At 35.9% G+C, this 27,440-nt stretch overlaps 2 protein-coding genes and 1 long non-coding RNA gene across 4 annotated transcripts in view; 2 read left to right on the top strand and 1 right to left on the bottom strand.

Moving 5' to 3' along the window:
- Nucleotides 1-14: 14 nt before the first annotated feature.
- LOC128994509 (uncharacterized) lies at nucleotides 15-2,243 on the top strand. The gene has a single exon (XM_054419118.1). The coding sequence runs from the start codon at nucleotides 15-17 to the stop codon at nucleotides 2,241-2,243; it is 2,229 nt and encodes a 742-aa protein (XP_054275093.1).
- A 13,006-nt stretch (nucleotides 2,244-15,249) lies between these two features.
- Nucleotides 15,250-27,440, top strand: part of LOC129001715 (biorientation of chromosomes in cell division protein 1-like 1) — an 89,614-nt gene continuing 77,423 nt past the window's right edge. For both annotated transcript variants that reach the window (XM_054429125.1, XM_054429115.1), the window contains exon 1: nucleotides 15,250-15,478. In XM_054429125.1, the coding sequence (XP_054285100.1) occupies nucleotides 15,341-15,478 (138 nt within the window). In that variant the 5' untranslated portion in view covers nucleotides 15,250-15,340. The remainder of the gene's footprint in view (nucleotides 15,479-27,440) is intronic.
- LOC129001778 (uncharacterized) lies at nucleotides 20,050-22,690 on the bottom strand. The gene is made up of 2 exons (XR_008491491.1): nucleotides 22,379-22,690; nucleotides 20,050-20,263 (listed from the first exon to the last, which is right to left on the bottom strand). It is a non-coding gene; the product is annotated as an uncharacterized LOC129001778 (long non-coding RNA).

Below are 27,440 nucleotides of genomic sequence, written 5' to 3'. Positions count from 1 at the left end.
TTAGCCCATGTACTATGACAGCGAAATGTTTTATTCAACTTCTCTGGACGACCGGTCTACAATGGGATGAACCTCTCACTCCAGAACTTAGTGCAATTTGGAGTAACTTTATCTCAGCGATACCAGCACTTGCAGACATTCAGATCCCTAGAGCATTGAAAATCTCTCCAAATTCTAGTGTTGAACCTCACGGCTTCTCAGACGCCTCTGAACGTGGGTTTTCAGCTGTTGTCTATGTACGATGTTCCCAACCCAACGGAGAAGTGACTACACGTATGGTTTTATCTAAAACTAGAGTCGCCCCTCTCAAGAAGGTGACTCTTCCACGATTAGAACTCTGCGCTGCCCACTTATTAGCTCAACTCGTAAACTTCTGTTGTTCTTCATTCAAACCCTTAATTTCACTCAACCAATGTTATTTGTGGTGTGATTCTTCAGTAACCTTGACATGGCTTCAAACTCCATCTTACAGGCTGAAAACATTCGTGGCTAACAGAGTCGCCCAAACACAAGAACTTGTCCCCTATCACTGTTGGCGTTACATCCCTAGCAAGGAAAACCCTGCTGATTGTGCTTCAAGAGGTATTCTAGCCACTGAGCTTGTGTCTCACCCCCTTTGGTGGTCAGGGCCTTCTTGGCTTTCTCTTCCCCCTTCAAACTGGCCTGATGTAACTTTTTCACCTACAGATATCTCAACATTAGATGAAGTAAAACACACTCCTCTAACTGTACTTGTGTCAACTACCACTGAATCTACGCTGACCAATCTTCTCATTAAATATTCTTCATGGGAACGACTTCTTAGGATTTTTGCTTACGTCCTTCGTTTCATACACAACTGTAAAGGTTCTGAAAAACGCCAAGGTTTCATCTCAACACAGGAACTGAAAGACACAAAATATCACATTTTTAAACTTGTACAAAAAGAAGTATTCACAGAAGAAATCAACTGCCTCAAACGGAAATCATTTTGCTCCACTCGTTTACAACGTCTTTCACCTTTCATTGACTCATTTGGATTATTGCGTGTTGGAGGACGTCTTTCTCAGACATCACTTCCTGAAGATGCTCGACATCCCATTATTCTGCCAAAAAAGCATCATGTGGTAAATCTCCTCATTGACCACTACCATATCTACAATCTTCATTCAGGCCCTCAGCTTACTCAAGCATTACTTTACAAACATGTTTGGATACTGTCTGCCCGTTGTGCCATACGCTCTCGTATCCATAAATGTGTCAGATGTTTCAAAGTCAAACCTAGAAATGTGTGTCCTCTCATGGCTGATCTCCCTCAGTCTCGTGTAACTCCTGCTCGACCTTTCCTCCACACCGGCATAGATTATGCAGGACCTTTTACTGTAAAAATATTCAACCTCAAGGCAGTGAGACACATAAAGTCATACTTTTGTACTTTCATCTGCCTCGTCACGAAAGCTGTACATTTGGAAGTAGTAACAGACCTAACGACTGAATCTTTCATTGCTGCAATGACTCGATTTGTATCTCGCAGAGGACATTCTTCCGACATTTACTCGGATTGTGGGTCCAACTTCATTGGTGCTGACTCTACCCTACGCAAGATTGTTGAAAAATCTCTTTATTGTCAAGACTCCAAACGGAAGATTCAACGATTCTCTTCACTTAAAGGCATCAATTTTCATTTTAATCCACCAGCCGCTCCGCATCAAGGAGGATTGTGGGAATCGTCTGTAAAGAATGTGAAACATCATCTCCGTCGAGTAATGGGAAACTCAGTCTTAACACTCATTGAATTCATCACATTGTTGACCCAAATCGAAGCAATGCTCAATTCCCGACCACTGACACCTCTTTCAAATGATCCTTCGGATCTCGCAGCACTGACTCCCGGACACTTCCTGATTGGTGCACCCCTCACAGCAGTACCTGAACCTAATCTCCTGACAGTTCCTGAAAACCGTCTCAAGCAATGGCAGCTAGTTCAAGCATTTCATCAACGCATATGGCATAGATGGCACCTAGAATACTTAAACAACTTGCAACAACGTACCAAGTGGACTCGGAAATCAAAAAATCTTGAAGTGGGTGACCTTGTTCTGGTACATATGGACTCACCACCTCTCTCGTGGCCTCTCGCTCGAATTACAGCAGTTCATCCAGGGGCTGATGGGGTTGTGCGAGTGATAGACTTAAAAACATCAAGTGGCAACCTCAGAAGATCTGCCCACAAAGTGTTTCCCCTGCCAACTGTGGATTCGTGAACTGTTTTTGTTGAATCCACTGGGGATTCAAGGCCCCCGGTATGTTCAGTAAACTTTAACCATTCATATTATTTAACACTCTATGTTTTATTTAATGTACATCTCTTTTCCTTGCAACTAACATGTGTTCTTAATCAAATTAAATTATTCTCTATTGCTAACACATGTTGTGTATCAAAAAGTAAATAAAACAGTGCTTGTTCTCCTATCCCAAAAGTGTGTTCATTTTTTTCTCCCTCTTATAATCTCCATTTAATTTCATTCTCTACAAATCATTCACACAGAATCAAATTATCTATGTGTCAGGATAGATATGATATCCCAGAACAACATATCTTTTGTGTAAAAAACAGTTTGTTGTTTGTATGTTTGCTTTTGTTGATGTTATTTTTAATCATTAATTTGAATACTCCATAGTTTTAACTTTGTTAAAGGCAGCAAACATGTGTGTGAATAAATATTGGTTTACTAAGGTGGCTTTGGTCTTTTGGTTAGTGATGATAAAAAGGCTTCGCTGATTGAAATATTTCATATTGTCTAGGTCAAATATGAAAAGGCAAATAAAGATGTGTTGAGATAAGCTTAGTTCTTGGTCTAAACTGCTAAATTAGCACCCAGAAACAGTTATTATTTCTAAGTTTATGCTCCTTTTGTAAAGTTTTAACAAAACTAGTGTAAATTAAAGGCGTCACATTGACCAAACTTAGATTTGTGTCTGATCAACTAAAAAACTATTATTAGCCTAGTGTAAGTTTATGAGGTGGTATTCCTCCTAAAGGTGCGATTGACTTTACATGTTCTAGATCTATCAAAAAGAGCCTAATCAATGCCTGATTACTAACTATTTTGCGACTCGTTAGGGTTCCATTACCCAGTTATCGAAACCAATCACAAAATTACTTTTCATCAGCATCTTCGACATGCATATTTTTAGTTAGTTTTAAGAAACGGAAACTACCTCTAGGTTTTACTGTTATATGGATGCTCCCTTGGATGCTCCCTTTACTACCGTGCATGCTAGGCTATTATTTAATACTTTTTTGCTTGGAACAACAGGCAACACCTGGTTGAAATCTCCTCCAAACAATATTGCTTTTCCGCCCATTGGAACTTGTAATAATAGGCCTACTTACTTAATGAACAAATATATTGCCTGTACGGGCCTAATTCTTTGAAAAACTCGAGAAAAGGCAGCAATTGCTCTACCTATGGTATATTAGTTTGATTAATATACCAATTAATTTTGCTCTGGTGAAAGTTAGTTTGATAAAGTGTTAGCTCGGCTCGTTTATGAGTACCAAAGAAACAAAAGTGTATGAATGGAATACAATTTAATTAAAATAGTTTTCACAAATAAAATAGGCCAAGTGTACATTAGTGGCAAAAACATAGGCGATCACCCAAAATCACAAAACTCTTTATAACATTTTGGCTCTTATGGCTCTTTTACTTCAACTGGCTAAATTCAAAATCAATAAAGAAAGAAGCTAACTTACTGAAGTATAACCTTGAAAATAATGTGCATATTCATTCGATAATGTATTTTTAAAGATCTAAGTTACCGGCTAAGAAAGTCTACAAGTCTTAAGGAGAGATTTAGTAAGTCGTAAAAAAGTTGACAACATTTTTTTTAGGTATTTATTTTGTCCTCCATTTTAGTACAGGTAAAATAGGGTTTTATAAACAACAAAATTTGTCCATTCATGAAATTTCACCTGTGAGTTACTAATAATATTATAAATGAAGATCCGATGAGTCCCCAAAATTTTAGTATTTATATCCGTAACTAATAACCATACAAAAATACGTTAATATAACAAATTATTTGTTTTTAAACTATTTAAAATGTTCTAGAGAAAAATTGGGAAACTTTGTGTTTTGAAGGTAAAGTAAATAAGAAAACCCAATTTTTACCCCATAAACCTCGTTCCCATTGTTCAGGACAAAAATGCTTGTACCGACAATGCTGCTCTGATGTCTTAGTGCTGTCCTGGTCGTCATAACCACGAAAGATAACCGTTCTTGTATTGATTGAAAATAAGTTTGAGGAAAAGATACAATTTGCAAACGTCAGTATGTATGAAAGGTGTTTTTGCACCACATTGTTCGTGCTTTAAGATTGGTGTTGTCTGTTCTGCAATATGCAAGGTTTTAGGTTTGTAAAGGGGAATCCTGCTTGAACACCAACTTGGACAAAAACAGTAAAGATGGACAAGTTGCTAAGAATAATATAATTGTTAATGAGTCGTCTGAGATTAATTATTGTGATGATGAAATTGTAAAGAGAGATACTACGGAAATTGTAGAAAAATAGCTTTAGTTTAAGTACTTCATTTTAATATGTAATATAAGGTTTTATACAAATACAATTGTTTTAATTTTTAATAAATGTAAAAAAATAACTTAAATAACTACCTAAGAAAAATACATATCAATTTGAGATTGGTCTTAATAGATTTGCATAAAAAACACGTTGAAAGATTATTCACACCACCTTAAAAGTTGAAATTTTTGCTTAGTAACCTATGTAATTATGTTACAGTGTAAAACTTAATGAGCCGTATTAATAAAAAGAAGGATATTCTCAAAAGGAAAAGGTATGGAGCATAAGCATTTGCTTCTAGTAAAAGGTAAAAGTAAAAGCATATCCTTCAAACAAACCGTATTAATAACGATTACCTTTTACTTAGGAGCAAATCCTACTGCTCGGAAGTAAATGGACCTTGAAAAACACATGTTAAAATTTCTGATCCTGTCTATTTTTTAAAACCTAGAGTGTGGGCCGAATTTTTACCCACGGCATTTTACCCCCGGAATCTTAACCCCTTTCCAGACATAGAATTTGGTTGATGAAAATAAGGGACTATGTTTGATCTATGATAACAATTAGTCGTGTACATAATAAGTCTGTTTATAGAAATCATCGTATTATATTATAGATTGTAGGTACATAGTTTCCAAAATGTTGCTTTGTAGATAGCATGCAGTACTGTATAACCACAGATAATACCCTTGCCGCAGCAAACCTGCTGCCTAAAAAAATTTCCATTTACCTGGCTGGATTTCTATTAAAATATTCCCTGATAATCGTCAGATTTATTTCCTTTTTAAATAACTTTAATTTTAATGAGTAGGTACCTAGGTTTGAAATGAAATGAAAAATGAAAAAAATCTTTATTTAACCAGGCAAAGTTAGGGCCACATGGGCCGGCCCTCTCTTACACTTAACCTGACAAACTTAAATATAAATAAATAAAAATACAATAAAATTTCTTAATCTAATATAGCCTAAATCTATCCTATCCTATCCTATACTATAATACGAGCAATTTTTGCTTGTATGTATGCTTGCACCAAGATCTCGAAAACGGCTCCGACGATTTTCTTCAAATGTTGCAAATAGTTTATTCCTGGCCTAAAAACGAGTTTACTGCAGTTAGAAGTGCCAACAAAAATCTTATTACCTAGAAAAATGAAACTGAAAATCACATTTTTTAACATTAGTCATATGGGTTGCTAAACCATGTTGGATGAATTAAATAACAATAAGGATAAAGTAAACAAAAGACTTGAAGTTGCGAAACGGCACACGGAAGATTTCTCAGGTGCCGCTTGACGTCACTAACTGCTGACGTCACTTTGAGGGAACACCAATACCGCAACGATACGGATTTGAGCCAGCGGCCTTGGTGGTGCAATGGATAGCGTTGTGGGCTGATAATCAGATTGTTCCGGGTACGAATCCCGCCGGTGGCACTAACTTTTTACCAACATTTTTTTCATATCAGCAAGTTTGGTTGGTTTGGTTAGGTTATGACAGTTTAATTTTATAATTAACAAATTATAAAATTGAATTTTAGGCAATTATAATTTTAAATTATGAACAAAACTATTTTTAGATTGGTAAACCTTTATTCGATTTTTCCATTATCAGCACGTTTGGTTAGTTTGGTTAGGTTATGACAGTTTAATTTAATAATAGAAAATTATAAAATTGTCTGTTTCTTCAGACGCAGCAGTTAGTGACGTCAAACGGCACCTGAGAAATCTTCCGTGTGCCCCACCGCTTGAAGTTGTAGCATTTGTTCATAATAAGCCAACTACCCACAGTATACTAGCAAATTACAAATACAGTACAAGAGGAAAACATCAGTTAGTCGTTACTATTAAGCAAAGATTATTGAGCGGAGCGAGCGAAGCTCTTTGAGATCGGACCTTATGCAAACTATGTAATCAATTAACTCAATAACGGCTGAACATATTGAATCCAAACTTACCAGGGGTATTTCAACAAATATTTTTGATGTTTCGAAACAAACAAATTTCAATTTGATGATACCTGTACAATTTAAGACTGACATAAAATTTGCAATGTTTAACATGAGTCTTATGAGTTGCCATGATGGTTACGAGATAACAACGTAGATGTAAACAAAAAATCGTGGCGTATGCGACTTGACATTCTGTACCCACGGGCACCTCAGCTTGCACATGCACATATGGCCTATTTACAAAAGACAGTACAAAATAAAAAGGAGTCCGATTAATACCATTAAGCGTTGATTAACAATACACCGATTCGCATAATTTCTGTCGGCCTTACTGAATTATTCCAAGCAGATTATTTCTTTTAATTGTTGTTATTGCTATTAGTTTTGTGGTAAATATCAGTCCGGAGTGTGGTAACTGTTTATGACGATTAGAGGTATCTGTTATCCTAAAATGCTATGGGAAGGGAGGGAAACAGGTCCGCGACGTAGGAAGTCGTGAAGGAAGCAGTAAAGGTGAGCGGCCTAGAGTGTGGGAACTGTTTATGACGATTAGATTAAGGTATCTAACAATCGTAAAATGCTATGGGAAGGGAGGGAAACAGGTCCGCGACGTAGGAAATGACGAAGGAAGTAGTAAAGGTGAGTAGTCCGGAGTATGGGAACTGTTTATGACGATTAGATTAAGGTATCTACAATCCTAAAATGCTATGGGAAGGGAGGGAAACAGGTCCGCGACGTAGGAAGTCGTGAAGGAAGCAGTAAAGGTGAGCGACCCGGAGTGTGGGAACTGTTTATGACAATTAGATTAAGATATCTATAATCTTAAAATGCTATAGGAAGGGAGGGAAACGGGTCCGCGACGTAGGAAGTGGTCAAGGAAGTAGTAGAGGTGAGTAGTCCGGAGTGTGGGAACTGTTTATGACGATTAGATTAAGGTATCTACAACTCTTAAATGCTATGGGAAGGGAGGGAAACAGGTCCGCGGCGTAGGAAGTGGTGAGGTAAGTAGTAAAGGCGAGTAGTCCGGAGTGTGGGAACTGTTAATGACGATTAGATTAAGGTGTCTAATATCCTAAAATGCTATGGGAAGGGAGGGAAACAGGTCCGCGGCGTAGGAAGTGGTGAAGGAAGTAGTAAAGGCGAGTAGTCCCGAGTGTGGGAACTGTTAACGACGATTAGATTAAGGTAACTACAATTTTAAAAATTCCATGGGAAGGGAGGAAAACAGGTCCGAAACGTAGGAAGTGGTAAAGGAAGTAGTCAAGGCGAGCAGTCCTGAGTGTGGGAACTGTTTATAAGGATTAGATTAAGGTATCTGCAATCTTAAAATGCAATGGGAAGGGAGGGAAACAGGTCCGCGTCGTAGGAAGAGGTGAAGGAAGTAGTAAAGGCGAGCACTGTGGAGCCTGGGAACTGGAAACCAATTGTAACAGTTCGATTTCTGTATCTGAAATTGAAATACTGAAATGCTATGAGATGGGATGGAAAGATGTCCAAGACATAGGAAATGGTTAAAGAATTAGTAAATGCTAGCAGTGCGGAGTGTGGAAAATGTTGTTGGCAATTAGATTAATGTATTTAAAATACTAAAATGCAATGGAAAGAGATGACAACATGTCCACGACGTAGGAAGTAGTAAAGTTTAGCATAGCAGAGTGTGGGAACCGTTTGTGTCAGTTAGATTAATGTATCTGTAATACTTAAATGCTATGAGAAGGGAAGGAAACAATGACGTAGGAAATGGTGAAGGAAGTAGTAAAGGCTGGCATCGCAGAGTGGGGGAATGATTTTCCCCGAGCAAAGCTCGGTCTCCAGGTACTCCTATACTCTAATACGAGCAATGTTTGCTTGTATGTATGCTTGCTTGCTTGCAAAAAAGATCTCGAAAACGGCTCCGACGATTTTCTTCAAATGTTGTAAATAGTTTATTTCTGGCCTAAAAACGAGTTTACTGCAGTTAGAACTGCCAACAAAAATCTAATTACGTAGAAAAATGAAACTGAAAATCACATTTTTTTTACATTAGTCTTATGGGTTGCTAGGTAACCATGTTGGATGAATTAAATAGCAAGGATAAAGTAAACAAAAGACTTGAAGTTGTAGCATGTGTTCATAATAAGCCAACTACCCACAGTATACTAGCAAATTACAAATACAGTACAAAAGGAAAAACATCACTTGTTAATATTTAGCAAAGATTATACTGAAGATTACTCGATACATTGTAGTCAAGGGCAGCAGTGCGAAGTCTGGGATCTGTTTATGACGATTAGATTAGATTAAGGTATCTGCAATCCTAAAATGCTATGGGAAGGGAAGGAAACAGGTCCGCGACATAGGAAGTGGTGAAGGAAGTAATAAAGGCAATCATAAAATGCTATGGGAATAGAGGGAAACAGGTCCGTGACGTAGGAAGTGATGAAGGAAGTAGTGAAGGCGAGCAGTCCGGAGTGTGGGGAATGTTTATGAAGATAAGATTAGGGTATCTGCAATCCTAAAATGCTATGGGAAGGAAGGAAAACAGGTCCGCGACGTAGTGTGGGAACTGTTTATGACGATTAGATAAGGGTATGGGTAATCCTAAAATGCTATGGGAAGGGAGGGAAAAAGGTCCGCGACGTAGGAAGTGGTGAAGGAAGTAGTCAAGGCGAGCTGTCCGGAGTGAGGGAACTGTTTATGGCGATTAGATTAAGGTATTTACAATCCTAAAACGCTATGGAAAGGGAGGAAAACAGGTCCGCGACGTAGGAAATGGTGAAGGAAGTAGTCTATGTGAGCTATCCGGAGTGTGGGAACTGTTTATGACGATTAGATTAAGGTATTTGCAATCCTAAAATGCTATGGGAAGGGAAGGAAACATCAGGTCCGCGACATAGGAAGTGGTAAAGGAAGTAATAAAGGCAATCATAAAATGCTATGGGAATAGAGGGAAACAGGTCCGTGACGTAGGAAGTTATGAAGGAAGTAGTAAAGGCGAGCAGTCCGGAGTGTGGGGACTGTTAACGACGATAAGATTAGGGTATGGGTAATCCTAAAATTCTATGGGAAGGGAGGGAAACAGGTCCACGACGTAGGGAGTGGAGAAGGAAGTAGTCAAGGCGAGTATTCCGGAGTGTGGGAACTGTTTATGATGATTAGATTAAGGGATTTTCAATCATAAAATGCTATGGAAAGGGATGAAAACAGGTCCGCGACGTAGGAAGTGGTGAAGGAAGTAGTCTAGGTGAGCTGTCCGGAGTGTGGGAACTGTTTATGACAATTAGATTAAGGTATTTGCAATCCTAAAATGCTATGGAAAGGGAGGGAAACAGGTCCGCGACGTAGGAAGTGGTGAAGGAAGTAGTCAAGACGAGTAGTCCGGAGTGTGGGAACTGTTTATGACGATTAGATTAAGGTATCTGCAATCTTTAAATGCAATGGGAATGGAGGGAAACAGGTCCATGACGTAGGAAATGGTGGTAAAGGCGAGCCGTGTGGAGTTTGGGAATGGATTTATGTATCTCCAATACTAAGGTGCTTTCAGAGTGAACTAATGATTTTCCCCGAGCAAAACTCGGTCCCCAGGTAAATATTTAACATATCAAGATCAGATTAAACAGGTTTGCTGCTACAGGGAAGGTATTGAGGTGTGTTTTTTTTTATTGGAATGGTGATATCTTACTATGAAATAAACAACATAACCCCGCCAAAGCAACCCTGCAGACTAAGCAAATTTCAATTTGCTTGATTGGACTTACAGTAAAAAGTCTCCAATATCACACCTATTCCCTATTTAAATAGCTTTAGTTTAACTGAGTACTTAGGTTTGCTGCAAAAAGGAGGGTAAAAAGGTGTTTTTTTTTTATATAGTGGTAATAGTTTATTATGAAATGAATGCAAATTTAATCAAAATATGCTCATAAACAAGAAAACTACAACAGTTTACAATTTTATCCATAAGAATAACATGGGAATTTTAAATTTACAATTTTTTGAATTTTCTCCGTAGCCATTAGGCGCATAGTAACGCTTCGATATACTAAATTTGTTTTTTAAACCCTACAAAATGGTTTGGAAAGAAGTTGCTAAATTTAATGTTTTTAGGGAAAAAATGTTAAAATCCAATTTTCACCCCATAAATTCCCCCCCCCCCCCCCCCATAAACCCCCGTTCCCATAGTCCGATCATGATGATTCGCGAACCCCTTTGAATAAAGGTAGATTTACACGTTTGTACCAAATTTAATCAAAATCGTATCATTTTTGCTCGAGCTATCGCGCTAACGGACACACACATATGAGCATTTGAACAGAGGAGGTTTTTGGCCTCTGGGGACCTCTAAACGAAAAAGTAAATCAGTCCTGGGTCTAGGTCTTACCATGAGACCTACGGTAATAGCTTATTCCCTATATGGGAAATTCGCTAAAATTTACCACCACACGCATCCCCTTTTAGCGAACATCCCATATAGGAGATAAGCTATTGCCGAAGGTCTTATGGTAAAACATAGACCCGAAACCGATTTACGTTTTCATGTCGATGCCCGCAGAAGCCTAAAGCACCATCCACTCAAAATATTATATATGTGTTTATATATATATATATAATATAATATATTCATGTTATATACGTGTCCGTAAACATGATAACTCGAGTAATTTTGGTTCAATTTTAACGAAACCGTTATAATCGGTCCATGGAACAGGGTTTTATGTGATAAAAATTTGTAATCTTTGACCCTCAAAAGACAAAGTTTCCCAATTTTTTCTAGAGCAGTTTAAAGAGCTTAAAGAAAACAAATAATTTAGTATATTAACGTGTTTTTAAGTGTATTAGTTACGAATAAAATTCAAAAATTGTAAATTTAAAATTCCATGTTATTCTTAAGGAGAATAGTGTAAAATAATTTTGTTTGTTTGTTTATTGATATGTCTAAATACAACTTGTCAAATTTATTTGTTTTATACTAGGCTATTAATATTTTATTATAAACACACTTTATTAGCCTCCTTGTAGCAGCAAACCTAAGTATTCATTAAACTCAATGCTATTTTAGATTTAATTGAAAATCGGGCAAATGAAAATTCGCTTAGTCTGCAGGTTTGCTATGACGGGGGTATTTAATATTTTCTCTTGTGATCCTTCCCTCTTATATAGTAAAGAATTACAGTGTTATTTTCAATAATCCTCTTTTATTCTGCATGGAGGTAACTAATTTTATCACTTTATGAATAAATGTTTAAATATCGTAAAAAGTAATGTCCCAATCGATTTAAAATAACTAAAACCATCGAAACCACACCTCACTCGACCTTAAACGTAAAAACAAAATTATTCAGGAACAAAGGCCCTTCGGAACAAAAAGGGCCTTAGGACGCCCCAAAATTTTGGGGACTCATCGGATCTTAATTTCTCATATTATTAGTAACTCACAGGTGAAATTTCATGAATGTACAAATTTTGTTGTTTATAAGGAGTGTTTTTGTATTATTTTACCTGTACTATTTAGGTTTTGTTTTGATTTATAGTCAAGGCCTACATAGTCAAATCAAATATTCATTATTGCCGTAAAACCACGGGCGCCTTTGTGGCCATGCGTAATACACAAAGGCGGCCGTGCACTATTCAAGTAGGTACATAATAAAATACAACATTACATACAAATATAACGAACATCTTTTCCTTCTTATTTTTAACATAATTGTCCACAGAATAGAAACTGTTTTCTAGTAATGAATAAAAAATACTATTATAGTATTTACTGGTGTATTTATTATAGCCTTTTGGAGTTCTCTCTACAGAGAATTCACCAATTTAGAGATCTAGGGAATTTTCCTGAAATTTAGGGAATTTTTGAGCGGAGCGAGCGAAGCGAGCGAAGCGAGCGAAGCTCTTATACGTCGACTTTTATGCATTTCGTAATACGCAAACTCCTCCTAGACGGCTGAATCAATCGTTTTCAAATTTTGCATGGTGATAAAGACCATACCGGTGAGTGCCAACATCTATATGGCGTTAAAAAAGTCTCTCAGGAATCCGCCCCACTGGGTCACAAAGTTTCAATGTAATCCTTATGGAAGCAGTATTTGACACATAAACAAAGACATATGATCAGCTGTTGACTTTTGAATGCAGTAGATAAATAAATAGCTGATAGCATTATGCCACAGATATAAGAACATAAACGGTGGTATGGATCATAAATATAATCAAATGACGACACTAGCTTGAGGTCCGTGACGTAGGAAGTGGTGAAGGAAGTAGTAAAGGTGAGCAGTCTGGAGTGTGGAAACTGTTAAAGACGATTAGATTTAGGTAGGTATCTGCATTCCTAAAATTTTATGGGAAGGGAGGAAAACGGGTCCGTGACGTAGGAAGTGGTGAAGGAAGTAGATTTAGGTAGGTATCTGCATTCCTAAAATTCTATGGGAAGGGAGGAAAACGGGTCCGTGACGTAGGAAGTGGTGAAGGAAGTAGTCAAGGCGAGCTGTACGGAGTGTGGGAACTGTTTATGACGATTAGATTAAGGTATCTGCATTCCTAAAATTCTATGGGAAGGGAGGGAAACAGGTCCACGACGTAGGAATTGGTGAAGGAAGTAGTCAAGGCGAGCTGTGCGGAGTGTGGGAACTGTTTATGACGATTAGATTAAGAGGTATCTGCATTCCTAAAATTCTATGGGAAGGGAGGGAAACAGGTCCGCGACGTAGGAAGTGGTGAAGATAGTATTAAGGGTGAGCTGTTCGGGGTATCGGATCTGTTTATGACCATTAGATTAAGGTATTTGCAATCCTAAAATGCTATGGGAAGGGAGGAAAACAGGTCCGCGACGTAGGAAGTGGTGAAGGAAATAGTTAAGGTTAGCTGTGCGGAGTGTGGAAACTGTTTATGACTATTAGATTAAGGTATCTACAATCTTAAAATGCTATGGAAAGGGAGGAAAACAGGTCCGCGATGTACGAAGTGGTGAAGGAAGTAGTCAAGGCGAGCTGTCCGGAGTGTGTGAACTGTATATGACGGTTAGATTTAAGGTATCTGCAATCCTAAAATGCTATGGAAAGGGAGGGAAACAGGTCCGTGACGTAGGAAGTGGTGAAGGAAGTAGTAAAGGCGAGTTGTCCGGAGTGTGGGATATGTTTATGACCAATGATTAAGGTATTTGCAATCCAATAATGCTAAGGGAAGGGAGGTAAACAGGCCCGTGACGTAGGAAGAGATGAAGGAAGTAGTAAAGGCGAGTTTTTCGGAGTGTGGGAACTGTTTATGACGATTAGATTAAGGTATCTTGGTATATACAATCTTGAAATTCTATGGGAAGAGAGGGAAATAGGTCTGCGACGTAAGAAGAGGTGAAGGAGCAAGGTAAGGTGAAGGGTAGGTAAGGTGAGCAGTGTGGACTTAGGGAACTGGAAACCGTTTGTAGCAGTTAGATTAATGTATCTGCAATGCTGAAATGCTATGTGAAGGGATGGAAGCATGCCCATGACATAGAAAATGGTAAAAGAAGTAGTAAAGGCTAGCAGTGCGGAGTGTGGGCAATGTTTATGGCAATTAGGTTAACGTTTCTAAAATATTAAAATGCTATGGAAAGTGATGAAAACAGGTCCACGATGTAGGAAATTTCTTAGGAAGTAATAAAGTATGAACATATTGTGAGAACCGTCTGTGGCAGTTAGAATAATGTATCTTCAATCCTAAAATGCTATGAGAAGGGAAGGAAACAGGCCTCACGACGTAGGATGTGGTGACGGAAGTATTAAAGGCTGGCAGTGCAGAGTGAGTGAACCGTTTGGGCAGTTATATAAATGTATCTAATACTTAAAATGCTATGATAAGGGAAGGAAACAGGTCTATGACGTAGGGAATGGTGAAGGAAGTAGTAAGGCTTGCAGTGCAGAGTGTGGGAACTGTCTTTGGCAATTACATTAATGTATCTGCAATCCTAAAATGCTATGGGAAGAGAGAGAAACAGGTCCACGACGTAGGGCGTGGTGAAGGAAGTAGTAAAGGTGGGCAGTGTTGAGTGTGGGAATGGATAAATGTATCTGCAATGCTAGAATGCTATGGGAAGGGACTGGTTATAATGATTATGAAGCACGAATCGTTACATATTTCGATACGTATTCAATCGTTTACAATATAAATTTACAACTGAGTTGACAAAAGCTGAGTTTTACTCCATAGAGGCTAAAAACGAATTTTATTCCTTGAAGAGTAAAAATGCTACTTTAGACCGGCAACGCATGCATCAATGACGACTGTTTTTACTGCAGTATGACAAAAACAATATAATATGAACCCTTGATGACTCCGCTCAATTTTGTGTATGCATCTGCGAACGCCACCTAGTTATCTTAAATATACAGTAGAGACATGGTGGAAGGAAAAAACATAGGTGTGCTATTCCCACATATTCTGACGTCACTCGGATTGCAAACAAAAGATCACCTGATTGTAACTGTCAGATTAGTATGTATTTGTTTTGATTTTATTGTTATTGTTTTTATAATAATAAAAACAATAACAACCAAATCAAAACAAATACATTTACTAATTTGACAGTTACAATCAGGTGATCTTTTGTTTGCAATCCGAGTGACGTCAGAATATGTGGGAATAGCACACCTATGTTTTTTCCTTCCACCATGCAGTAGAGACATAAAGATCGTTTGGGTTTGAGACACTGAATGAAGTAGTGAAGTGAATTGAAGAAGTGACTCCAATTGACTGTCTGAGTGAAAAATAAAACAGGAAGTTGTTTTGTTTACAATGTTGAAGTGAATGAAGTGACAAAATAATACTATTGTATTAATTTACTTTTAAATATTATCCTGACAGTTTGCCAAAATGGCTAATATTCAAACACCTATTGATAAATTTGAGAGACCAGATCCTGTGCTGACGAATAAAATCGTAACTCATATAAAATCGCAAGGAATATTTGATGAATTTCGTAGAGAATGCATGGCTGATGTCGACACAAAGGTAATAAAAATAATGTCTCTCATCTATAAGTTTACTTAATCATATATTTAATAAAATAAATGTTACATCCACTAGTTTTAGGCATATAACTTGGTTCATTCCGTAGGACTAGGCCTGAGTTCAAGACGATTGCAGCACGTCTTTTAAAGGTTATGTCATTGACCTAAGTAGCCTTTTTACAACAAAATTGTGGGCTATTTAGATCAATATTCACATTTAGCCTTATGCTTAAAATACCTTTCAGCCGGTACCCTCGTACCTAAGTTAAACGGCAGGCCTTATAAATTGCCCTTGAAAACACCTACTGTTGTTGGGTTCTAAGTTAATTCAAATGGCCCTTCCCTCTTCGTAGACTTCTTTTAAAATACATGCTTGAAAATCTTCCTACATTATTATACTTACTATAGGCACAGGATATACGCATCTGGTAACCAGGCGTGGATTAAGCATCTACCTCTAAAAAGATGTAGGCCTACAGTTAAGAAATAGCATACTAAGCAAAATCTTTGACAAAAAGTTAGTGTCACCGATGGGATTCGATCTAGATAGCCTACCTCTTGTACATCAGTCGAGTAGCCTACTTTATCCACAACCTACACCACAAACACCCATGGCTGTACATCGAATCGTTGTGGTAATGGTGTTCCAAGCCCCCACAACCCGGTGATGTCACTGCTGGACGCTTAATCCACGTTCGGTTACGGACGCGCATCCTCTGCATAATATATATCTAGGCCTAGCGACTGCCAAATTACCAATGTCAAGTTGAACAAACAAACCATAGCCTAATAAGTTAGACAGTTAATTTTGATTAGTCTAGAGCATTAGCCTAGGCAAATAGCCCTAACAAATAATTCCAGAGACATCCTCTGACTGTACGTAACAAATCAATTATGAAGTAGGCTACCTAGACCTGACTAACTTAATTCTTCGTAGTGGATGGCCTGGGTTTCAGCTTCTGTTCAAGCCATAGGCTAATCATATCCCTCAGAGCTTCCTAATATTTTTCCATCTCTTGATGTCTTTCAAACAATTTAGGCTACACATTTACTGTGGAACCCTAAAACACTTTCAAAAACAATATGTAAACATGGTCACACAATATCTAACTTCTAGACCCCCTAACCGCTGACACTGCCAAGACAAAATTGTTAAGATACCCTATTTTAAATCATTTAGCATTAGGCTACTTAAGTTAATAGTCTAATTAAGTTTAACCCCTTAAGTTTCCGCATTTGGCAAATTTTTATACATGCTATTGGTTGGGAGGAAAAACGATTTGTGAGAAATTAAGTTAGGCCTCTATTTAGGAAGTAAAAAGCCTAAAATCTGTAATGAGTCATTCCACTTCAAATCACCCAAAAATTTTGGTTTTGAAACCCACCATCTCAGAATTTGATGAAACTTTGTGAAAATGTTCATTCCTATGCCCTAAGTAAAAATACAAAAAATTTTGAAGATACTGCTGATACTTTTTTTATATTAATTTTTTTCCGATACACCGTTTTGACCATTTCAGGTCTCGGAATCGACAACCAAATGTAGCCTGGGGACCAAAAAATTTAATTATTCGCAAACCATTTAAGACAACATTTTCAAATTTTTAAGGCAAGTTTCCTATGTCTTGAACATAAAAAAAAAAAACTGTCTATAGGTCACTCTAGAGTATAATACAAATTTATAAAAATTATTATAAATTTAAATTTAATTTTTTTAAATTTGACCGACATGTATTGTGAAAAACGGCTATAACTTTTTTCTCCGACCAGCTAGAACAATTATTGTTTTTGCAGAATTTTCCTTAAGCTATGAACTGTTTGAAAATATAAAGATATTAGTGGTTTTCTATGTACAGATATTGTAAAAAAATAGTTTTATTAAAATATGAATTAACGCTAAAAATTTAGTAACATATATCTTGTATCTTATAAAATAATAGCCTACTTACAAGAGTTTGCAGTTGTGAAAGCTTAATTTACCTAAGTCCTGTAGTTATTTGACAATATTAAATTACATTTTTGAAGATTATTTGATATTTCCTTAAACAAATTTAAAGCTAAATGCTTTTGAGCGGTATACTACCTTGAAATGGTTGTAACAAAATAGTTGAATATTACTTTATTATTGGCTGATTTACAACTTGAGTAAATTTTATGACATGAGAGATAACACACATGACATAGTTATTTTAAAGTTTTTCCTGTATTTATATTGCCCGGCACATCCATCCGTAAAATAGTGCACCTTTGTGACTGATGGAAAACTGTCTTTCAGCACGAACCGTTGTCTCTCGTAACACCGCCCACCAGCGCACCTTCCCCCACCACCGCGCCGCCGTGTCAAACGCCCGCCATGTTTGCGTGAGGCCGGAGTTGGCGCGAAATTTAAAATTGCATGTTAATAAATGGGCTGATAGCTCATGTTCAACCTTCGAGTTCTTACTAGAAAAAAATTAAATAAATGAGTTTTGTTGTGATAACATTTCTGTTAATACTAGTCTTTATTTACAATTACCTGACATAGCCAAAAAATCAGAGATACATGTAATATATCTACATAAATTGATTTGAACATCTGAACGTGAGTAGGTTTTCATTGCATATTCAGTTCTTGGGGCCAAAAATTCTAAACATATTTATAATCAAGCTTCTAGTATGGCAAGCATTCCTTTGTTTTATAACTAGAGAGTATATATCCTGGCTAAAAATCATACTTAAACGTTTCTAACTAATTGTTAATGACCTAAAAGTAATAGTTGTAGTTTTTTTTTATACAGTTATAATAATTTTGATTATAACAATCTGTTAGCACTGCAGAACTGTATGTAAAAGCAAATAAGAGTAATATATTATTTTATTAAGGCATGACCATGAATGCATTTTAAGGCCTCTTACTGTAGGTTATGCTTCTGATTCATTCACAAATAGGCTCCATTTACAAAATTCTTGAATTTGTTATATCAGACTTTTAAAGACACAATACCAGAAGTTATTCCTTACTAGATTAGAATCACCATTTTAAGGGTGATCAAATGAATTTCAAAATAGCTTATACGAGCTGTTGGCCCCGTCCTACGTACGGGAATCGAGTAGTCAATTAAAACTCAATATGATTCAGAACAGCTAGTTTACAACTTGGTGGCCGATTCACACACACTGGCTTTGAGTACAGTAGCTACATACCACCATCCACTGCATGGGCCTACTATCACTTACCGTACCTTATTTTATCACCTTGGCCACTGAAACCTCTAAAATGATCCTGGCCTCCTGGCTCTTCTATCCCCTGCCATTTCTGGATGACAGGAAGACAGGAAGATACCTACCATTCTGAAGATGTCTTTCATTACTTGGTCTTCCAAGTGGTCGTCTACCTTGCAGTACTCCTTGGAATACACTTTTAAAAGTTGAAGTATCTTCTCTCCGCCATGCAAAGCCTACCCAGCCCATCCGAGATCCGAGCCTTTTGGTCTACTTTTGGAATGTACCCCTTTATCAAGTTTCTGAATCATACAGTACTACTGGGATAGTTATGATATGGTATGAATCGATTTTGGTTTCTACTGACACCCTGCAGCTTACTGGTCAGTTTTCTGGAGGCCTACTACACCGGTTGATATTTTCATTACGAATAAAATGTGTACTGTATGCAGTCATACTTATATTCAAACATCTAGACAAATATGAATCAACACGTAAACCACTTATATCTTAAAGGATTAAGCACTTATACTTAGACGGATTACATTTATGACATAACTTGATTATACGTTTAAAATGTTTAGTTCAAAATTACACAATCTCCTGATAACATAGATCTTTTTACGGTGGAAAATAAACTGCATTTTAAAGTAAAATATCGTGTAGGCAAACTCTGACGATCATTATTTTTGTATACAAACAACTTGTAACATAAACATTTCAATGACAGTTAGAAACCAGCTGTTAGTTAAACCACCACTAAAACGACTTTAACTCGTCCGTCGGCTGCTAGACTTTTTGAAAATTAAAACTTAATTTCTAAAAAACTGAAACCCTAAACTAAAATTATGGCTTCGACATTCCCTAGATCTCAAAATTATCTTTCTTTCAACACAAAAATCATAAAAATCCATCAAGTGGTTGATTCAGAATAGTGAAATAAAAAAACCCTGTTTCGTTTTAATATATAGGATTATATTTTATTTAGGCAATTAACAAGAGCATGAAAACAGTAAACCTCTGAAACTTAGATTCTTTCAAGTTAGGCTATGTAAAAATCCATGTTAGAGTGCTAAAAAATGTTATTTTTTTACCACTGTTACCGTTTGACTGTCTTGGCTATAAGTTGAGATCTTCATTAGGCAATTATAATTATTGTGAAACATTGACATTGCACAATTCCAATAGGACAGTTAAGGATTTTGAATAACTTAAAGTTCCAAATTGCAAGAATGAAATATTAAAAAATAAAATGACTGTGAAATAAAACAAAATATATTTTGCAAGAGTAACTTAACTTATTTAGAAACCCCAATAGGCACAATAGGAATTTTATTGATGAGGAAGTTGAGGTTTAGTAAATAAAACAAATTAATTAGTCAAATACAGTGTATTTAAACATTTCACAAAAACAAAGTGAATCTTCTTTTATCCAAGTCTTAGATCATTACATTTGGAGTTTTTTTCATTGGAGAAACTGAACTATCAATTTGAGTGTGTTTGCTGTGGTGGATTTGGCTGATGTCCGTTTGATTTTCCCTGTGCTTTGTCTTGGCGTCTTAATCTCCATGGGTTCAATTGGAGTCTGAAACAAAAAAGGCCTTAGTTTTTTTATAACATTACTCGATAAAAAAAATAAGAGGTGGTCCTTTACTGATTCAGATTTTTAAACGGTTTCAATCAAAACCAATAAGATTAAACCAAACTAGACAAAACTGTGAGTGTGAGATAATAATTCGCTTCTACTGAAATGAGCTGTAAAAATTTAAAAATCAAGGCTACACTTGCGCTGACACCAGGTAGAAGTAATAAAAGTAAAAATAATAGAATACTAAATCAGGTATAGTTAGGTTTCAAAGTTCCGTCAGATAACAAAATTACTTTACACTAAATACTTCCATGTTGCTGTGCCACAGGCCTTATATAGAAGTGCAACCAAAATTAGCTAATACAATTTATAGTTTTTTTTACAGGGATTTCATTAAAATTACAGCCACTATTAACTGCCACAGTGAGAGTAATAAGTTAGTGTCACTATTACTCTCACTGTGGCAGTTAGGCCTATGTTAGGTAAGGTTGTCACCAGATTTTATGGCAGATATCGATCCGGAAGGAAAAATTTAGGATAATCTGAGGACTTTAAAACATTGCATGAATAACGATAAAGACACTTAGCACCTGAAATGTTGACACTGTAGGCTAAATTGTATTCTTTAATAGGACATCAGCCTAATTATTTCTGAATATTATAGTAGGTAGTATTGTAGTTCTGATAGGGTTATAGGATAGGGTTATAGGTAAATATGACGCAGTCATACCGATATCATCGGTCAACGACATAGACTTCAAGTACCTATCCAAGTAAGTAAGGTCTGCTTGAGTTTTAAGGCCTAAATATTATCATAAGTTATAAGTTAGCTGATAAGCACCAATTTCTGTGTCTGTAAAATTTTGCGATGCCAGCTTATTTTTTCCTAAAATTAAGTAGGCCTATTCGTACGATCTTATAATACATGAAAACAACCTTAACATTTTTCTAAGGCACAGAATACTTTCATTTTGAGGTATTTTAACCCTCCAAGTGTCCATTTACCATTTACCATTTACCATAGTAATGGTATTAATGTCCGCCCATTTATTGCGCAATCGCAGGACTTTATTAAAATGTAGGCCTACCTTATAAACTGAAAAACACTCTAAAGTATAATGTTTTATATATCATATTGTTTGGAAAATTATGGGCTTCAATGTTATATATAAAACATTACAAAAAAATTTTCTAACATTTTTGTGAGGTTATTATTTCTCAAAAATTATAAAATAAATAAAACAATTTTATGTTTGCACTCAATAAATGTTTATAATTCATAGGTCTACAAATTTTTTAAAATAGCCACTTTGTTCAAAATTTTATGAGGATTCCAAAAATATAGTACCGTAATATAAGGAAGTAGGTTTGCAAATAAATAAGTTATGGGTGAAAAACAGATTTCGTACATTTAGCGTTAGCTAGCCTAACCATAGCTAGGAATCTGGCGGATGATTTACATCAATATCACTACCAACTTCTTCAGGATCATCAACCAGCCCTTCAAAATCACTTAAATCTTCTTATAATGCACCACGTATCTCACAACATTTTATTTTTAACACTAAAACAATGATAAACGTATTAAAACACATCAGTCATCGGTGCGATGTTAACCAAGTTGTTTACAAATATGCACGTCATCTGTCTGCTACAATATATTCGGAACTAAAATGAAAAGCGTCTAGAAACAGACATCAGGAGAAAGCTTAGAATCTGCTGAAAACAACGATACCAATCTCGATCCAGTTCAATCTGATTCAGTCGGTCCCAGAGCCTTTGCCGTAAACGATGCTTGTGTGAAGCAAAAGCGATGCATAACACCACGGCGGGTGTGTTGTGCGTCGATTACACGACGCTTAACACTCCGAGGGTTAAAGATGGACTGCTTCTCTAGTGGAGTAATACCAGACGGGGGCACGACCACTGGCAACAATTACATTTCAAATGGTCAGTCAGTCACTGTCAAACAACCTAGGCCTTATTTTTTCTGTAACCCCCTGAAATGTCACTGTACAGCGCTTTGCAGAGTTAGGTTAGGTTTATTATGATCATTATTTTAATATGTTAAAACCTTAACTTAATATGTATTTAAGATGTAAAAGATCTTACCTCAACAATATCAGGCTATCCATAGAAAAGTTGTCCACGGCGGCGTTTTTTTTTCTGAACTGCTGTACATAATTGGTGAGCACAGCGTCATCTTTAAGGAGCTTGACAAGTGCTCCAAGTCTTATCTAACTTAACTTAAACTTCATCGTTGTGCCATCAGATAAATGTTTACTGCAAAGAATCAATACTAAACAGTTTCTTTCCGATTTTTTCTTTTGACAGCCTTTTCCCAGGATTTCAACAGCTTTGGGCGAGTTAATAGAAATCTGAAATAGTTAAAAAATAGTTTAACTTAATTCACAGTAACCTTTAGACTTAAGTTTCCATAAATCCACATACATTGTAGTTCAACACCTATACCTGGAAATGTAAATAATAGCAATAGTCAATGATAATGGCAAAATAGCTATGAAGGGCCTATGATTGATAAATGGAGCTGACGCTACTACTTGTCAGTATAGGTACGAGTATAGGCTAGTAAGTTTAGCATGTATAGTAGCATGGCTAGTAGGTATGGTTACCAAAATAAAAATACAAGAATTTATTCGATTCAGTTAATTAATAGTTCAAATTAAAATGCACTTCTGATTTTAAACAGTAAGAAGTTATCTGAAGCCCTGACCAGTCTATAGGCCTAAGTTAGCGACATTTCTTGATACAGTAAGTAATTATTTAAAACTTACTTGTAAAACTGGATCCCATTTCCTTTATTGTACGTTTCTTTGCATCCAAATTCAACACAATATCTAACCAAAATTTGCGTAATTGACTCACATAATTAAGATAAACATAATTACAATAAGCAAAACCCATAAAAAAGCCATGTTTTTTCTACAATAAAAATATATAGAGCCATGAGCATTTTATAAATAGTAACATACCTTATGTTAACTAATGATGTTCTTCAAATATATTTCTTATAATCCAAAATATAGGTTTACTATATTTTAACATTCTTTAATTTACATTTATTTACATTAATACATTGTATCTATTTACTGGAACCATAACAACATGCCGTGCAGACGACAACAGCTTACAGCAGAAGCGTTTGGAACGGCGGCGCGGTGGTGGGGGAAGGCGGAAGGGTGGGCGGTGTTACGAGAGACAACGGTTCGTCTTTCAGCCATTTCATCATGTATCTTTGGACGACACTAACAAAAGAGACGTCACCGTACAAGTTATCACTAATAAAACAGTTATTTTAAACCTTTAGTTACAAACTTTGAAATTCAAACTTCAAAATTTGGTAATAACTTCAAAGTTTTGCCAAATCAAAATAACTATGTATGTGTGTAATCTCTTCATTTCATAAATTCTACTCAAATTTTAGTCCTTCCTGACTAGTATGTGATTTGTTCAGGTTTGATTCAGCCAGCTCTAAATCTTTGGTTGTAAAGCAATAGGTAACATAGACTAAGGAGAATAAAAGTTTATTCTCCTTACTATTTTTATCCTCCTTAGTCTACGATAATAAGTTCTAACCTGTAAAACTTGTTTGTGGAGCACCACTCCATACGGTCCATATAGGACCATATGGATGCATGAACGTCTTCATCTTCATCTGAAGTATTCCTCACAAGAGCAAGGTACCAATGACAAAATCCCAAGCTAAACTTTAAAACATCTTAAATAAAACCTTTCTCGTAATGATGCAGTAATACTGATGGACTTTTTTATGTTTCAAAATAAAATTCAGAGCTATCACTGGTCAAGAGGCGGTTGTACACTTCATCCCGTATTTGTTTATTTGGCGAGTGAGGGGGAACTAAAGGTTTCAAATCACTGTTTTATTAGTGATGACTTGGATCGTGATGTCTCTTTTGTTAATGTCGTCCAAAGAAAACTGATGAAATGGCTGAAAGACAGTTTTCCATCAGTCAGAAAGGTGCACTATTGTACTGATAGATGTGCCGGGCAATATAAAAACAAGAAAAACTTAAAAAATATATTTGAGAATGAAAATAATTTTGGGATTTATGCTAAGCACTCCTTTTATGCCACAAGCAGTGGTAAGTCAACCTGAGATGGTCTTGGTGGTACTATAAAACGCACACATCGAAAAGCAAGCCTTCAACGAGCTGAAAAGGCAAAGCAACTTTACAACCATGGATTTAGAGCTGGCCGAATCAAACCTGAACAAATGGCTACTAGTCAGGAAGGACTTCAAAATTCTCCCAAATCAAAATAACTATGTCACAAGTTAGTGTCATCTCTTATGTCATAAAATTTACTCAAGTTGTAAATCAGGCAATAATAAATTAACATTCAACTATTTTGTTACAACCATTTCAAGGTAGTATACCGCTCAAAAGCATTTAGCTTTAAATTTGTTTAAGGAAATATCAAATAATCTTCAAAAATGTAATTTAATATTGTCAAAGAACTACAGGACTTAGGTAAATTAAGCTTTCATAACTGCAAACTCTTGTAAGTATTATTTTATAAGATACAAGATATATGTTACTAAATTTTTGTTACTAAATTAAGTGGGCAAAGTGGCACTTTGCTGCACACGAGAGCAATGTTTACGCCCACTATAAAGCATATAAATAATTAGTCTTTCAAACACTATACAACACGTATTGTGTGTTCAGCTGGCAACACAAATGGTGCCCTAGAGAAAGTAGTACCCGCGGTCCGTATCACTCCGCTATTTTTCCTCGGCAAGAAATGTGCTCCGCGTTTTGAGAATATAGTTCCGTATGTTTTTGTAATTTGAAGTGGTTTCCGCGCCTAAAAAAATGCTTTAAAGGTATTTTCTTGTTAAATTAAGATCGTAGGAATGTTTTAAAAACGTTTAAAAGAAAAGTCCAGAAAGTTCAGAAATACCGAAACTATAAACACAAAATGACAGGTTAAATCGTAGTTATAATAGTCAATCATAGTATTATTATCTTCAAGTGTTGCCAACCTATTTCCACGCGTACACGGATTACGTGCATAATAGAACCACGCTGTTTTGTGTTGTTTCGTTTTAATCCTGATGTGAGGCAAAGTATAAACCGTACGACAAAGTATAAACCGTACGGCAAAGTATAAAATGCAGCAATTAGCAGCTTTCTGTACTATAAACAGTACATGGAAGCCAACTTTGTCGAGTGACTGTAGGAAATCTATTTTTTTACAATATCTGTACATAGAAAACCACTAATATCTTTATATTTTCAAACAGGTCATAGCTTAAGGGAAATTCTGCAAAAACAATAATTGTTCTAGCTGGTTGGAGAAAAAAGTTATAGCCGTTTTTCACAATACATGTCGGTCAAATTTGAAAAAATTAAATTTAAATTTATAATAATTTTTATAAATTTGTATTATACTCTAGAGTGACCTATAGACAGTTTTTTTTTATGTTCAAGACATAGGAAACATGCCTTAAAAATTTGAAAATGTTATCTTAAATGGTTTGTGAATAATTAAATTTTTTGTTCGCCCAGGCTACATTTGGTTGACGATTCTGAGGCCTGAAATGGCCAAAACGGTGTATCGCAAAAAAATTAATATAAACAAAAGTATCAGTCCAGCATCTTCAAAATTTTTTGTATTTTAGCGAATTTCCCATATAGGGAATATTAGCGAATTTCCCATATAGGGAATAAGCTATTACCGTAGGTCTCATGGTAAGACCTAGACCCGGGACCGATTTACTTTTTTGTTTTGAGGTCCCCAGAGGCCAAAAACACCATCCGTTCAAATTCTTATATACAGGGTGATTGATATAAGTGTGCCAGCCGTTTTATTCGAAAACCATAAGAGATATCAAAAAAAGTTAAATAGTAAGTGCCTTGGACTATTTATTTAAAAAATTGTAGTGAAGTCGAAAAAATTATTTTAGCCGCCATTTTTCCAATATGGCCGCCAACTTTGATTTTTCTTATGGAACACCCTGTATTTTATGATGTATTCTGGTAGAAAATGTAATTTTAAGACGATTTTATTCTTGTGATCTTTTTCATAAACCTAACCGTTTCAAAGATAATAATGGTTAAAGTTGTGAAATTTTGAATGGTTTTCGATTATAACAGCTGGCATGCTTGCTTAGGCCTGTATCGAAACTGTTTCTCATGCAAAAATTTCAAAACTTTAACCATTATTATCTTTGAAACGGCTAGGTTTATGAAAAAAATCACAAGGATAAAATCGTCTTAAAATCACATTTTCTACCAGAATACATCATAAAATACAGGATGTTCCATAAGAAAAATCAAAGTTGGCGGCCATATTGGAAAAATGGCGGCTAAAATAATTTTTTTGACTTGACTACAATTTTTTAAATAAAAAATCCAAGGCACTTACCATTTAACTTGTTTTGATATCTCTTATAGTTTGCGAATAAAACGGCTGGCACACTTATATCAATCACCCTGCAAATCATATCATATACAGGGTGATTGATATAAGTGTGCCAGCCGTTTTATTCGAAAACCATAAGAGATATCAAAAAAAGTTAAATGGTAAGTGCCTTGGACTTTTTATTTAAAAAATTGTAGTAAAGTCGAAAAAATTATTTTAGCCGCCATTTTTCCAATATGGCAGCCAACTTTGATTTTTCTTATGGAACACCCTGTATTTTATGATGTATTCTGGTAGAAAATGTAATTTTAAGACGATTTTATTCTTGTGATTTTTTTCCTAAACCTAACCGTTTTAAAGATAATAATGGTTTAAGTTGTGAAATTTTGAATGGTTTTCGAATAAAACAGCTGGCATGCTTGCTTAGGCCTTTATCGAAACTCTTTCTCATGCAGAAATGTCAAAACTTTAACCAATATTATCTTTGAAACGGCTAGGTTTATGAAAGAAATCACAAGAATAAAATCGTCTTAAAATTACATTTTCTACCGGAATACATCATAAAATACAGAATGTTCTATAAGAAAAATCAAAGTTGGTGGTCATGTTGGAAAAATGGCGGCTAAAATAATTTTTTTGACTTGACTACAATTTTTTAAATAAAAATCCAAGGCACTTACCATTTAACTTTTTCTGATATCTCTTATAGTTTTCGAATAAAACGGCTGGCATACTTATATCAATCACCCTCTATATTATACAGGGT

Source organism: Macrosteles quadrilineatus, unplaced genomic scaffold (genome assembly GCF_028750875.1).
Source record: "Macrosteles quadrilineatus isolate MER2022 unplaced genomic scaffold, UCM_ALF_1.0 Scaffold_1__1_contigs__length_201487025, whole genome shotgun sequence".
NCBI lineage: Eukaryota > Metazoa > Arthropoda > Insecta > Hemiptera > Cicadellidae > Macrosteles > Macrosteles quadrilineatus.
This window is presented reverse-complemented; position numbering and strand designations above follow the sequence as displayed.